The sequence below is a fragment of the Octodon degus genome, unplaced genomic scaffold (genome assembly GCF_000260255.1).
Source record: "Octodon degus isolate 3935 unplaced genomic scaffold, OctDeg1.0 scaffold00147, whole genome shotgun sequence".
Taxonomy (NCBI): Eukaryota; Metazoa; Chordata; class Mammalia; order Rodentia; family Octodontidae; genus Octodon; species Octodon degus.
Genome location: NW_004524723.1, coordinates 6,450,857 through 6,466,102, shown reverse-complemented (window position 1 = coordinate 6,466,102; position 15,246 = coordinate 6,450,857). Strand labels below are relative to the sequence as shown.

Genomic DNA, 15,246 nt, shown 5'->3' with positions numbered 1-15,246 from the left:
AGAATGGCCCTAGCAACTGCAGCAGACCATGTGTGTGGTATCACTAAGACAGACTGCTAGACATTTATATAAATCTTAGCCCTGCATAGGGTTTAAAATCCTTTCATAGCACACAGAAGGCCCTAAATTCTTAAAAATTCCTGAAACTCCCCTATATAGGAGATTTTACACAATAAAGGAAGCAATGATGATTTTAGTAAGGATCATAAATACAGAGAATGATAATCAAGCACTGCTAATCCTTTACCTACTTAGTCCTATGGTAAATACCACGAGATATACAAGAGTTAAATACGTTACACTTACAAGGAGTATACAACCTAAATGAGGAAATAATAATACAGAAATTAAACACACACACAGAGCAAAACAGGACAAATGATTTTGAAAAAGTACGAGGGAGAGAGGCAATAGACAATCATGCACTCAGGAAATGTAACCAGAGAATGTGAGTTCTGGGATGACTTTAAATAGTGGGAATTATGTGTCCCCAAAAGGAAAGCAATTAGGGGAACATTCTGGGTGAGCAGGAGAACCTGGTAAGATTACTGTACACGGAGCAGGTCAGTTGTGTGGGAATGAGAGTTAGGAGTAGTAAAAGGGAAGGGTGAAAAGAAAGATGAGGACAAATTATAAAGTTTTAAATGCCAGACTACAGGGTTGAAATCGCAGCCTACTCTAGAAACAGTACAACTTTTAAAGAGGATCAAAGTAAGAAAGAGAGTTTTAGAAAGATGTACCTCCAAAAGTTACCAACTACTGAAAAGTAACAAAGGGGAGGCGGCATCACAGTGTCACAGCAGTTTAAATGTGAAGTAATATGGGCCTATCTTACAATGGTGAAGAAGGCAAGATATTTGAAGCACTTCTTCATTAAAGAAATGTCAGATCTTGATTAAATAAAATAAATCACAAATATTTAGGAGTCTTAAAGAACAGAAGAACATTATCAAGTTACAGGAACATGAAAATAATTTTTTAAAAAACTGCCTCAGCTTATCAATACCCAGAAGACAAAAAAACAGAACTGGGGTTCAGACATAAAAAGGTTAGTGCGAGAGTTTACAATAGACAAGAGTAGAACAGCCCAACAAATTCAGAGAATAAAACACTCCAATAATTCACAATTTATCCTAACTGCTCCAGGAAAAGGATGCCTTAGAAGACAGTAATACCATACCATATTTTAGAACTCTGAGGTCTTTACTGTTCTGAGGAGGAGAACCTTTTGCATCTGCATTCTAAAAGGACTTACAAAAGGCCAAGCTCATAGGTCAAAGCTAGCTGAATTCAATTTTTAAATTATAAACGACCAACCAAAACATTGTGTTGTCAAAGGCTTTCTTGAAAAAGGAGTGTTTACTGAGACTGTAAAAAAGAAAGATTATCTGTAAAGTGTAATAGGAATAAAAAATTACCTACAAGGAAACAGAAAAATCTGCACAAGACTCTCTAGTTAAAGAAAAGGATTTTTTTACAATGGCTAATCTCAAGAATTAGAATTTTCAATCTGGCTCATGTTAATGGGAAAATCTGGCCTTAAACTCAATGTCTTTCCTATTGGCCTATTTCCCTAAGAAGGACATGATCTTGACAGAGTCAAGAGATTGTCATGAAACTCGGGACAGTAACATCATCAATTGGAAGCCCATGATAACTTGGTTTGACTCCTATTGTTCCTCTGAATCTTGACCTGGAAGTTTTCAGAGAGTAAAAGCCTAGATTAAACCCCTGGATCCAATCAAAACAGCAAAATTTAAGTAAGAGAGACCCTACTTGGCTTTTTCTAACAGTGAAAAGAACTGAATATTAAAAGTAATGGGTTTTGCTTATAAATAACAATTACTAGTCACTAAATGTAATTGATCCTTTTTATACTTATTTTTAGACAAACTAAGGTTGAGTTACATTGCTGAGCTGAGCCCCTTTTATCCCAAATTTCTACCCCAACAGCTGAACTATTGCTGTGAGAAGGCACTAAATGGTCCCTATAGTATCTTTCAAATAAACTATGACAAATTCTGGAATGATTTACATATTTTTGCATGTGTGTATAAAACTGTATAAAACAGTTCTCCATCTCTTAGTACCTTTAAAGCCAGTGGAGAGTTTGGCGTAAAGGAAAATTTTCATTTAAAAAAAATCGCTAATAGTAAAGTGTTTCTGCATTTCTCCAAATTCACAGAGAATGTATGGAATGTATACCACTGGCTGTGTATCTCCAGATGATATGTGTAAAAAGATTAATCCTTTCCTACAGAAGTAAAAATGTAAAGAAAGACTCAAAACTCTCAAACATAGGTCTGAAGGAGGAAAGAAGACACTCACTAGGCGGTCCCTGTCATTCTGGAGTGAAGACATTGCTTTTTTTAAACTCTGTACTTCAGCTGGGCTGGACGCTGGCTGGGCTGCGCATCTCTGCTTTCCCTCTTCTTGCTTCCGGAATTTTTCCAGCTCATTCCACAGGTGGTCTCTCTCATTCTGTAGACTGGCCATGGCCTTGGAAAAGGACTGCACTTGGTTGGAAGAATCTTCTAATTGTGCAGACAAGTGAAGCACTTGCTCATCTTTGGATATGAGCTGCTGGTTAAGCTTCTCAAGGCGGGACAAGCTGGGGTCCTCGGGGCTGTTCACTGCACAGGTGGCTTGTACAAGAACACTGCTGTCTCTGTGTATGAGGCCCTTTTGTTCTCTCAGCTGGGTCAACTCCTTCAAACAGGCAATGTGTTTCCTTTTCAGTTCATCAAGCTCCTCATTGGCATGATCCCTACTATCTTGCAAGGAACTCATAGATTTTCCAAAAGACTGAATCTGTGCTGTAAGTTCTTTATTTTCTTTGGTGACCACAAGTAATTTCTGTTCCATCTCCATCAGATCTCTTGCTAGCTCTGCCACCCTCTCTTCCGCTGTCTCTGTTTCATTTCGCATTATCCCTGCATCATGATGAAGATGCTTTAATTCCTTCTTCAGTTTATCTTCAATTTCACCTACCTTCCTAGTAGCTTCCCTTTCAACACAAACCAATTCCTTTTCTAGTTCTGTAATTCTCTTCTGAGAGGAGGAAAGTATTGTACTTAACCTCTGAATCTCTTCTTCTTTTACTTTTAACTGGGCATGATATGTACCTAAAGTACCTTCTTCTTGTAAGGCTGTTACTTGGCCCTTTAATTGAGTTATGGACACTTTTAAGTTCTCAACCTCTTTAGACAAACCTTGTTTTTCCTCTTGGAGGGTAACAGAGGACCTCTTTAGATCCTCTTTTGCTTGCTCAGACTCCTTCAGCTTTTCTTCTAATTTAACACATTCATTTTTCAGCTCCTTATTTTGTTGCAGATGAGCTTCAAGGATTTGCTTTTGTTGAGAGTCTTTTATTGAAATCACTTGGTTCAGGTCTTCCCTGTATTGGATCAGTTCTGCATCCAGCTTGGCATTCTCAGAATTGAGATCATCCATACGACTTCTCAAGCCTCGAATTTCTTCCTTAAGCCTGTTATTCTCAGCAGCAGCATCTTGGATGAGTTGGTCTTTTTCCAATATTACAGAGAGATGTCGCTCTTCCAGCTGTTGATAGTCACTTACAATGCGGTCTCGGTCATTCTGGAGAGAAGACATGGATTTAACAAAGGAATCCAGCTGAGCCTTGTGTTGAATGCTTTCCTTTTTGATAGTTTTCAGCATTTCCATAAGCTGACTGGTTTTGTGAACAGCTTTTTTATTTTCTTTTTCTAAGACAATATTCTCCTCTTGGGACAGCAGGTTTTCTAGTTCTTTGATTTCTTTATTATGTTGCTGATGCAGTTCAGCTACAGCTACTTGGATTGCCTCTTCTTTACTGGAGAGCAGGCTTACGATCTTCTGTTCTTTCATATTTATTTCTTCATGTAACCTATTGGTCAGTTCTCTGGAGGCCTGAAGATCAGTCTCTAGCTGTTCATAACTGAACTTACAATTTTGGATATCAGCTTCCTGCTGCTTTATTATCCCTTCCAAATTTTCTTTTTGTTGCTTATATTTTTCTAAAGAGTTATTTAAATCAGATAATTGGTCTCTGAGAATCTTAAGTTCTGATTCCAATTTAGCTAATTCATTCTGAGAGCTATGGTACAGGTGTCGAGTTTCTTCTAGCTGAGACAAAAGTTCTTTGTTTTCACCCTGTAGAGAAGAGCAGACTTTCTGTTGATGCTGGATCTCTGTCTGCGCCTTGGACTCCCAAGTCTGCTTGTCATGTTCAAGTCTATAAACAGAGAGAGAGAGAGAGAGAGAGAGAGAGAGAGAGAGAGAGAGAGAGAGAGAATGAGAATGAATCATTAAATACAGAGTTCAAGGAAAAAAACTGCATTATACAAGAAACAAATACTACCATCTAAACTCAACTAAATGCAAAAGATCTATAAATGAACTTTTGTTCACAGGTGAAAGTGTTAATCATTTTAATGAAGAGAGGAGGCAATTCTTTCTGTACTCTTGTTTATGGAATATTTTAAAGATGTATCACACTCAAGGAGTTACAGATTTAAATAATAAAATATGTATCTTTTAATCTGACTGTTTTGGACACTGTGGAACTCTCTTCCCCAATTTTGCCCTTTCCTATTCCAGAAAAACAAATGTCTGGTTTTTTTCAATGTCAAATGTCTAGGCCTGAGAGAAAGTGAAAAAACAGAACAGAAGAATACTATTAGAAGTAGAGGAGTAGAAAAGGTGAGGAACATTGTTACTTTTTGAGTTCACAGATTTTAAGGCAAACAATTCTGACAGGCACAGGCAGGGCAAATTGATATGGACTATGGGGAAAAGACAAAACTATTTAGCTAACAAAGTAGAAGACCTATAGATAGAAAACTATAGCACTCTGAAAAAGATCAAAGAAAATATCAAAATATGGAAAGATATCCCTTGTTTCTCAATAGGCAAAACTAAGATAGTGAAAGATCACCATACTTTCAAAACTCTTACATTGATTTAATGCAACATTGATCAAAATACCAATATCATACCTCATATAACTAGAGAAAACAATTCTAAAATTCATTTGGTACCTGTAAAGACCTAGAATAGCAAAAGCAATTCTGGGCAACAAAGGCAAGGCAGAGGGTACCACAATCCCTGCTTTGAAGTTATATTACAAAGCTACTGTGACGCAAAAAGGAAGATACCAGCAATACAGACAAACAAACTAAACAAACAAACAAAACTAGCCCTGGGGTCTGGGGGAATAGTTAGTAGTCTAAGCGCCTGCACAGCAAGTGCAAGGACGTGGGTTTTATCTCTGGTACTGCATGCCATGCCATCGTGCTGTGCCACGAAAACTGGGCATAGTGTACACGCCTGTAATCCCAGAGCTGGGAAGGATCACTATGAGTCTGAGCTGTGTAGGAAGACCCTGTACCAATTAATTGATTAATTAAAAAAAAACTAGACCTGGGAATCAATGAACATAATAGAAGATGCATAAATAATTCTAAACATACTCATCTATCCTATTTTTGAGCAAGGGGCCAAACACCTTCCCTTGAAGAAAGCCTCTTTAATAAATGGTACTGGGAAAACTGGCTTTCTATATGCTGAAGATTAAATCTAGAGCCATTATCTTTCGCCATACACTAAACTAAAATCTAAATGGATCAACGATCTAACTATTAAAACAAAAACACTAAATCTGCTGGAAGACAGAACAGGCAAAACTCTAGAAGACACAGGTGCTGATAAAGACTTTATGAACAAAATCCAATTGCAGAGGAAATATTACAAAGAATCAACAATTGGAAACACATCAAATTAAAAAGCTTTTCCATATTAATATGCTGAGCTGTAAAAGGCTCAAATCAACAACTTCTTTTTTTTTTTTTTCTTTTTTGGTGGAACCAGGGATTGAACTCAGGCCCTTGTGCTTGCCAGGTAAGCATTTATTCCACTGAGCCATCTCCCCGGCCAAGTCAACAACTTCTGTCATTGCCAGTCTTATGGAAAACTCACTACTGTTATGCACTACTGGACTCTATTGGAATATTTTGCTGAATTCACACACCTACAATATTTAAATGACAGTGGAATACCCTTCTCTGACAAAACTAAACAAAAACGGGGAATACAAATGAACGACCATTTTGTATCTGTATGTTCAAAATAGGATACATACACAGCTGCATTCTCTTGGATCAATGAACAGAGAGATTTGTTCTATTAATGCTTGTGGACAGGATATCACGTCTCTATCTTGTACAATGAATAACCACTAAGACAACAATATGCAATGTATTAATTATTGAAACTGTGCTAGTAATCGTTTTTGAAACTGTCTCATTGCTATTTGTTTCTCAATAAAATTATTTAAAAAGAAAAAGAAATTAAAAAGCTTTTGCACAAGAAAAAAAAATCACCAAAAAAGTAAAAAGGCAACTCACAAAATGTGAAAATTATTGGCTACTCCTCAGACAAAGGATTAACATCTAGAATATAAAAAGAATTAAAAATAAATTCAAAGACCCAATCCAAAATGGAAATCTGAAATGAATAGCCATTTCTCAGATGAAATACAAATAGGAATAAATATATGCCTCGGAAGGATCCAAAATTCTCTCTGAATCAGTAGTCTCCTCAGTAAGAAAATAATAGAAATAATATAAAAGACATAAAATAATAAACATCGTATTGTTTTCAACAACATATTTAGAAATACGAATTTCTTAAGAAGAAAAGAGCATTAGAGAAAGGAACAGTAGTGGTGAGGGGCTGCAGTCCAGAACTGTGAAGACCTACACATGAGCAATGAAATAAATATTTTAGGAGACTCAAGTTTTAAAGGAGCTAAAGGAAATAGAAAAAAAATATTTGAGATAGAGATATTGGAGCAATATTGACAAGAAGTTAAATTAAATATAATGAGGTCTTGATTTTGGCTGAATGAGGCCAAATTTGGACTTTGATAACTAGATCTGTCAATAAATGCTTTGAAACCCCCCAAAAATAAATAAATAAATGAAAAAAATGTTTCAACATCCCTTGTTATTCCAGGGATCTAAATTAAGACATCTCTGAGATTCCATCTCACTCCAGAAAAAATGGCTATCATCAATAAATCAACCAATAACAAATGTTGTTGAGGCTGTGGGGAAAAAGGAACCCTTCTCCATTGCTGCTGTGAGTATAAACTAATAAAACGACTATAGGGATTCCTTAAAAAACTAGATTTGGCTGTTCTCCTTATATGTTTCTTACCAAGAGTTAAAAAAAAATCATATTACAGTGACATATGCATACCCATGTTTACAGCAGCAAATCTGTAATACTTAATTTTTTTATCAAAAGATGAATGGATAAAGAAAATGCAGTATTTATATATAATGGAGTATTACTCTGCCATAAGGATACATTTGAAACATATTTAGGAAAATGGATGCACCTCAAGACTATAATCTTAAGTGAAATAAATCAGACACAGAAGTTTAAATACCACATTGTTTATCTTGTGTGAGAAACTGAAAGTGTACATGATGAGTATTATGGAGGCTAGATACTGGAAGTAGAAAGAAATGTTCAAATAGGAAGGGGTACAAGAAAGGGAGGAAGGGGAAGGAAAGAAAGAGAAAGAAAAAGAGAATAAAAGGAAAAATAGCAACAAAGCTTTTGTAAATAAGAAGGGAAGAAGGGCTAAAGGGAAGAAAAGAGAATCAGGAAAAAATGCATTGAGATGTTTTACATACAGGTATAAATTCCCTATGATGAATATGATCACTATGTATAACAAATATGCATTAATAAAAATTAATTTTTTTAAACACAAAACCATTTAGAACACTAAGGCAATCATTTAGGAATAAAGTGTAGTAATCTCTTAATAAAGTGGAACTAATCTCCTCTGTGGTCTGAAGGGCATCACTGGACTTCCTCTCCCATTCCGTGGCTTCACCTATCACTGGCTTCATCTGTCCTGATCAGACAAAGGTAGTTAAGTAGTTAAGAAATCCAGAGCAATGGGGAGGCAAGATCTGAATGCTTACTTGTTAATACAAGGTGTACCAGAAAGACAAGAAACGAGGGAGGTGGAGGGGAAGTGGGAGCGACAGAATGAGAGCGAAGCAAGAGAGAGAGGGATGAAGAAAGAGGAGAAGAGAGGAAGAGAAAGATAATGACAAAAATGCCTAAATTACAAGAGAATATATCTTCTAAGGGAACTTAAACCAAGATTAGTCACATAATCCTAAAGGAACAGAACAGTTTTAGAGACTTTGTCTTCAGTTATCTTTATAGGAGAAAAAGCCATCAATTTACCTGGAAATTTTGATCTTCAATTCCTCCATATGGATGGATGTCTGTCTGAGCTGATCCTTTAAAACGCTGCAGTTCTCCTCTTTGAGTCTGATCTCCTCTTCTTTGGCCTGAATGGCATCGCTGAACTTCCTCTCCCATTTCTTGGCTTCATCTACCACCCGGTCCCGATCATCCTGCAGGGAAGACATGCTCTTCATGAAGGCTGCAAGCTGAGCCACAGTACTGTCTAAGTTCTCCTGAAGGTGCTTCACTTCATTGTCTTTCTTGATCAGAGTGACCTGAATTTCTTCAATCATCTCTTCCAAGTGGATTTTCTCGCTGTGCAAAGCTTCCACTTTCTCTTGCATGTTCTTCTGCTCTTTCAGGTGTTTCTCCTCTGCTTGCTCCAGTCTCCGCTCAAGATCTTCATCCTTTTGTTTCATTTGGCTTTTAACTGATTCTTTATTTGACTGCAGTTCCTTTTTCAACTTGAGATTGTCTGCCAGCACCCTTGCTGCTTCACTCTGAGTATCATCTAGCAGGACTTTGAAGCTAGCTAACTCTGCTTGTGCCTCTTTGTGGTGTGCTACTGCTTGAGTCAGATTTTCCTTGGTTATTTCCAAATCCTTTTGAGATTCAGTCTGAACGAACTCTAGAGCTTTAACAGTTCTCTCTAGAGCACTAATCTTTTCCTGATACCTGATGCAGTCTTTCTGCAGCTGCTTTACCTCCTGTTGCTTTTCTTTCAGCAGCTCCTGAAGTTCCTTTGCATGGCTCTTATTGCCCGGTACTTTCTGAGCACCTTGTATTTTCTCCAAATATTCCTTTCGTATTTCCGATTCCACTTTAGTTTTTTCCTTGACTAACTGCTGCTTTTCTTCTTCTAGTTCACTCACACACTTCTTAAGATTTTGCATTTCAGATTCCAGTAGCTCGTTCTTCATTTGAGCATCGGTAACATCCTGGTAATAATTCCCAATGCTTCCATTAAGTTCTGCTAATTGATTCATAAGCCTTTCTTCTAAGTCATCTTTCTCCTCCTCTGCCGTTTCCTTTAGTTTGGTAACTCTGGAGAGTTCTTCTTGGATTTGCTGGTTTAACAGGTTTATTTTGCTCACTTCTTCCTGAAGCACTTTCAGTTCACTATCCTTTGTTGATATTTGACTCAGTAAGGCACTTTTCTCATTTTCCAAACTCTGGCTCAATTCTTTGTCTTTCTGCTTCTCCTCTTCTAATTCAGCAACTTTTTCTTTAAGCTGATCAAGCTGCTGCAGGCAATTATTGATTTCATCACGTGAGCTGACATTCTCGTTCAGGTCAGGCTTAGCACTGTTGTCCGACACAACAGCTTTGGCATCTTCAGGTTTTGCGCTCACACTTGGACAGTCTTGCCCTTGAGCCTCACCAGGTGCAGGCTGTGTTGCCTTTTCGAGGACTTCCCTCTGGTGGTCAGGTTTCTCAAAGGCCTCTAGACTGGCCTGCTTAGAGACATTTGCATCTACCTGACGCTGCAAATCTTGAACTTCTTCATTTAGAATGTCTTTCTCAGCCATTAAAGCCTCAAACTCCTTAGAAAGGATTCTGTACTCTGTTGTGACCCTTTCTAGTTCCTCCTTCATGTTGGAATTGGAAGAAAGCAGCTCTTCCATGCATTCTTTGGTTGTTCCTCCCGCAGGGTGTGCCTCTGCTCTAAGCCGGTCATTCTCTTCTTCCAGCTCTAGGATTTTCTGCTGTTTAGATTTAGCAAACTTTCTCATCTTTTCTTTCATCTCTTCCATCTCCTGTTCCGCTTCTTGTAACTGCTTTTCTGTCTCCTTCTTGTTTGCCTCTGTACTTTTTAACCTGCCATACAGTTCTTGCTTCTCTTGCCTCACAGTTTCCACGACATGCTGAATTCTTTCTGCTTCATTACTAACATTCTCATAGGACTGCAAGAGAATTTCATACTCCTTTTGCAATTCTTTGTGTTTCTCTTGCCACTGGGAGCTTTCTGCAACCTTAGAACATCTCAAAGATTCAATTTCCTTCTCTAAGTTTTCCTTATCTTCAGTAAGACCCTCTAGAGCTAGTTTCAGACTTTCACAAGAGCTACTGAGACCTTGATTTTCCAGTAAAGACCTGTCCACTTCTGCAATAAGTTTGTCTCTTTCTTCTTGAAGAAGGGCTAATCTTCCTAAGAAGCTATCTTTTTCTTTATTTTGAACAGAAACTTGGTTTTCCACATTTGCCAGAGACTTGGTGAGGTGGTCAATGGTGTCTCTGGCTGCTGACAGCTCCTCTTGGAGACTTTTGTTTTCTTTGAGTGCGTCTTTTCGAGAAATAAGTGCAGCTTGCAGTTTCCGCTGCAGCTGTTGCTTTGCTTTACTTTCTTCTGCAGTCTCCTCTGGTTTCTGCTTCAATTCAGAAAGTTCCACCCGTAACTGCTTTATCCTCTCATCCTGCTCTTTGGCTTGCATTTCCAGCTGTGTATGCAGCGCCTTAATCAACTCCTCTTGTTCTACTATCTCTGTCCGTACTTTAGTAAGAGTTTCTTCTTTCTTGCTAAGTTGTCCAGAAAGGTGGCTCACTTCTTCCTCCCTTTGGCTTAGGAGTTTTTGCAGTTCATCAACTTCAGGCTGTAATGCTCTGAGGTGTTCTAGGCCAACAATTTCTAGTAGACTGCTCTCCAGTTTCTGCTTCAGGCTTTCTGCATGGGCTTCAGCTTCATGAGATGCTGCCTTCAGACTCTGGATTTCTAAACCTTGGTCATTTACCTGCTGTTGTAACTGAAATACTTCTTCTGACTTATTAATAAGCTCACTAGCTGCTGAACTAACTTTCAGCTGCAATTTCTCTTTCTCAGCTTCTATTTCTTTCAGCTGGGCCTTAATCTCAGCAATAAGAGAAATAATGCCTTGGGGGGTGTTCGTATCTCCAGGTTGTGATGGCCAGCCTGGGAACAAGTCAGAGTTTAAAACAGAGTGATTGGGACATTGTTCTGTGGCTTGCAGTAAATGTTCTCCCAGTCCTTGGGAGGGAGAGCCAGGTTCCAGGTGGTCAGCACCTGCGAGTTTTCTGTCTATGGTCTCTCTTACTTGGATCTGAAGTTGTCTTAGCTGGTCTCCAATGTTCTCACTTGCTTTGCTTTGCTCATCAAACTGCTCTTGCAAATGATTGTAGTCATCTTTCTGTTGTTTTAGCTCTTCCCTAAGATGTCTTTCTTTCTCCTGAGCCTTTTTTAGAATCACCTTACGGGAATTTAGAGCTTCTTGAAGTTTCTTTTGAAGCTGTTCCTTTTCTTTTTCAAGGTCTAGAATCTTCTCCTCCAGCTCTGGTTTCCAGTGTTCACCACTACCTGCCCCAGGGGAACTGCTGACTGGTAGTTCTTTAACGGACACTGCAGAGTCACCATCGCCCACGTCCTTGGCACCAGTGGTTAACCTCTGGATAACTGCTTGGTTTTCGGTGATTTCTGCTTGCAGTAAATCTATCTGATTTGTCTTATCTTGCAAGTTCTGATTCATCTGTTGGACCACTGCCTGTAACTGTTCTTCTGCTGCCATCTTGTCTTCTAAATCCTTCCTTAACTTCTCTAGTTCAACTTCTTTCTCAGATATTATCTGTTTCAAGGAAGTCTCTATTTCTTGGCACTTAGAAGTCACACATTTTTCTGAATCTTCTTTGTTCTCTTTATCATCCTCCAGTTCCCCCTTCTCACTCTCACTGAGTGGGATCTCCTTCCTAGATTCGTTTCTTGCTCTGGCTAATTCCTCTTCTAAGGTACTGACTCTTTGTAGAAGTTCCTTTCTGTTAATAAGTGCTGCCTGGAGCTTTCTCTTTCTCTGCTCACTTTCCTTCTTCAGACGGTCTAATTCATGCTGAAGTTCATCTTTACTTATTAGCCCCCCTGGGCTTGACTCATCGTAATTATGTTTAAGGCCTGAAACAGCTTCATTATCCTCTTCCACTTGCTCTTTTTTAGCTTCTTCAGCTCTGGATAATAAATTTAGCTGTTCTTTAAGAGTCTTAATTTCAACCCCAAGAGAAAACTTCTCTTCATTAAGCTGAACCACTTTCTCTGTCATACTGAAGCTGATTTCTGTCACTTGCTGGTCCTTCTCCTTGATAGCCTGTTGCAAGGTTTCTACATCTCTCTTTTTCTCTAGTAAGAGCTGTTCCATTTTTGCTATTTCAAGTTCCTTCTGTGAAAGATCCTGTGATAGTTCTTCTACCTTCTCTGAGATGCCCCTCACATGTTCCACCCCCTCGAGCACTTCATTCTCCTTCTTCTGCAGCTGGCCTTGAAGGCTTTTTATCAGGGTGCTCTGCTCTGAAAACTGAAGCTGCACATCATCCAGTTCCTTCTGTAGAGCTTCGACTTTTACATCTTTAGATTTGGCTTCCACATTCAGGCTGTGGATCTGTTCAGTGAGCAAGTTGTGCTGAGTGGTGTGACTTTCATAGTCCAGTCTTCTTTGCCTTTCTGTCTCAGCAAGGTTGGCTTCTAGCTGTTTTACCTGAGCCCTGAGCTCTGTTAAGGCACTGAGTTCTTTCACCTGAGAAAGAAGCTGGTCTCTCTCTTCAGATAAAGCAGCGAATGCACTGCTGGCGTCTTCAGCATTCTTCTTATACTGCTCAATCAGCTGGGCTAGGCTGCAAATTTCCTGAGCTTTCTCATCTAAATTTCTCTCATAGGTTTCTTCTGCTTTATGAAAGTTAGTCTCAAGCTCCAAAATTTGATTTTTTAGCCTTTCCAACTCATCCTGGTGACTCTGACTAGCATCCACTACAGCGGAAGAGGATTTATCAACATGGTCCTGTTCTGTTGCTTCTGATTCCATTTCAGTGCCACTTAAGGCCATTTCCTCAGATGTTCCACCCTGATGGGTAGAGCACATATGTTCCTCTTTTTCACCTACCAGAACACTGCTCTCTTGATTCTCCATTGAGAGAAGATCTTGTGCTGTATCTCCAAGTGATACTTGCATGCTAACTGGTGGCATTCCCTCACTGTCTGACTGTTTCATTTCTCTCTGGTCAAGGGCCTCAGGACTCCCCCCAGCCCTTTTGCTCTGGAGCTGTGACTTAAGAAAAGCGATTTCCTCTTGAGCTTCTTTCATCTCCACCAATAAAACTGATAATTCTTTATGTTTCTGAGAAAATGTGTTTTCTGGGATGTCTTGTGCACTTTCCTCAATAGAAGAGTGGCTCTTGCTGAACATGGTAGTAGCAACCACACCAACCTGTTAAAGAAAGATGAAGAATGAAAAAAAAGTCTTAATCAAATATTGTATAATAATGAAAAAGCTTAACTAATATTAAAGTTGGTATTTTATTGTGTATTTCTGAAAACCTAACACTTTGGGGTCTAATCCTCCTTTGTACCATGAAACTGCTAAAACTTCTAAAAATTAGTTTGTAACTTCCAAATGAGGCCCCCAGAGGAACTCTTTTGCCACCTTTGCTGAGGTCAGGCCCTACTAAAACTTTAGGAAATTTGGATTTCATTTTCTAGATGTTCCTTATGTGGGTAAATTTTTTCTTTAAACTCCTGTTTCTCCTAGGAACTACTTAAAAATAAAAAGAGAAGCAGAAAATTAATGATATCTTCATTTCACCCCATACCCAAGATATATTTAGGGATTCCGTTTTTCTTCTTTCTTTTTTTTGGAGACACAGCCTCACTATGTAGTTCAGGCTGACCTTGAGCTCACTATGTAGCCCAGGCTAGCCTGAAACTTGCAGCAAGCCTCTTGCCTCAGCCTCCAAGTGCTGGGATTACAGGTGTGCAAGTGATTCTTTTTCTTAAAATGTTCACTGAAATAAGAAAGTTGTAGATGTTAGATAAAAGAGTACTTATAGACGAGGAGAAGATCAAACTGCCAGGATCAAATGAAAAGGGATTCTGTTGGTGCTTGAGCATGAAATTATGGTCCTATTTGGCAAAACCAAACTATTACAAAGATTACTGTATCACGATGTTCAATTCATAGAAATTTTCTCTCTGTTTCCTTGGGAAACAAAATCAATAAAACATATGATAGACGTAATCAGCATTTCGTTAGATGGGCTTGGGGACAAAGTATATAATAAAATCTTCATCTCTACCAATAACACTTTTCTCCAGGAAAAATATTCCAGCTTGATGGGAAAAACAAACAATAGTCGTGGTTCTGTGTAATACTGCAGTGCCACAAGTATTCGCTCTGTAGCCCAACTGACTGGGTTTGTACCTTCACACTACCATTTACTGGCAGGAGCTAGAAGACAGTAAATATCTGGTCAATATTAGCTGTCATCTTGGTATCATTCTTTGTCACTAGGAAAAATGTTGTTTTAGAATTACTCGTTATTTAGGAAAAATTCTCTCTTTATTTTTCCTAACACTACTTTAATACTTTAAAACTCTTTCCTCTTTACATCATCTATATGATATTCAAGTTTCTAGAAAGCAAAGCTGGGCATAGTAGCACACACCTGTGACCTCAGCACTCAGGAGGCTGAGGCAAGAACATTATTATGAAACTGAGGCCTTTGTGAGCTACACAATGAGTTCAAGGCCAGCCTTGACTACACAGAAAGACCTTGTATTGAAAAACAACAAACATAATTTTTAGATAACAAAACTCCACCCAGTCTTTAAAACAGAAAAGTGTCTTTATAATTTCCTTATTATAGTCTTGATTCCTATTTACCCATACCTACAGATATTAAAGACCTGATACAGTGAAAGGATTAATACTCAATTTCTGCTGGAGGATTTCAATGCAGCTAACTTCTTTTTGTCCTCTTTCAGCCTAAGCATGCTCATTTCTTTTTTTCTAAGCTTCATGTCATTTATCATTGCTGTCCCTGACCAGGCCCCTTTTCTGCTCCCTCTGATAATTACAGAGTACAGGTCACTTTTTGGCTTGAGTCTTAGTACCATGCCAGACTAAGAAGATAAGGACTAGAGAACTTGGCCATCTCTGGCCACTTGCAATACTACTTAATGCTAGTTTTCTTCTTCTGGCTGAA

General features: G+C 38.6%; 1 protein-coding gene across 6 annotated transcripts in view; it reads right to left on the bottom strand.

The window, feature by feature from the left end:
• Golgb1 (golgin B1) overlaps positions 1 to 15,246 on the bottom strand; it is an 86,938-nt gene that overhangs the window by 23,301 nt on the left and 48,391 nt on the right. For 5 of the 6 annotated variants that reach the window (XM_023702233.1, XM_023702232.1, XM_023702234.1 and 2 more), the window contains 2 exons: positions 8,272 to 13,472; positions 2,329 to 4,234 (listed from right to left, as the gene is read on the bottom strand). In XM_023702233.1, the coding sequence (XP_023558001.1) occupies positions 2,329 to 4,234; positions 8,272 to 13,472 (7,107 nt within the window). The remainder of the gene's footprint in view (positions 1 to 2,328; positions 4,235 to 8,271; positions 13,473 to 15,246) is intronic. The other variant, XM_023702237.1, reaches the window with a different exon arrangement.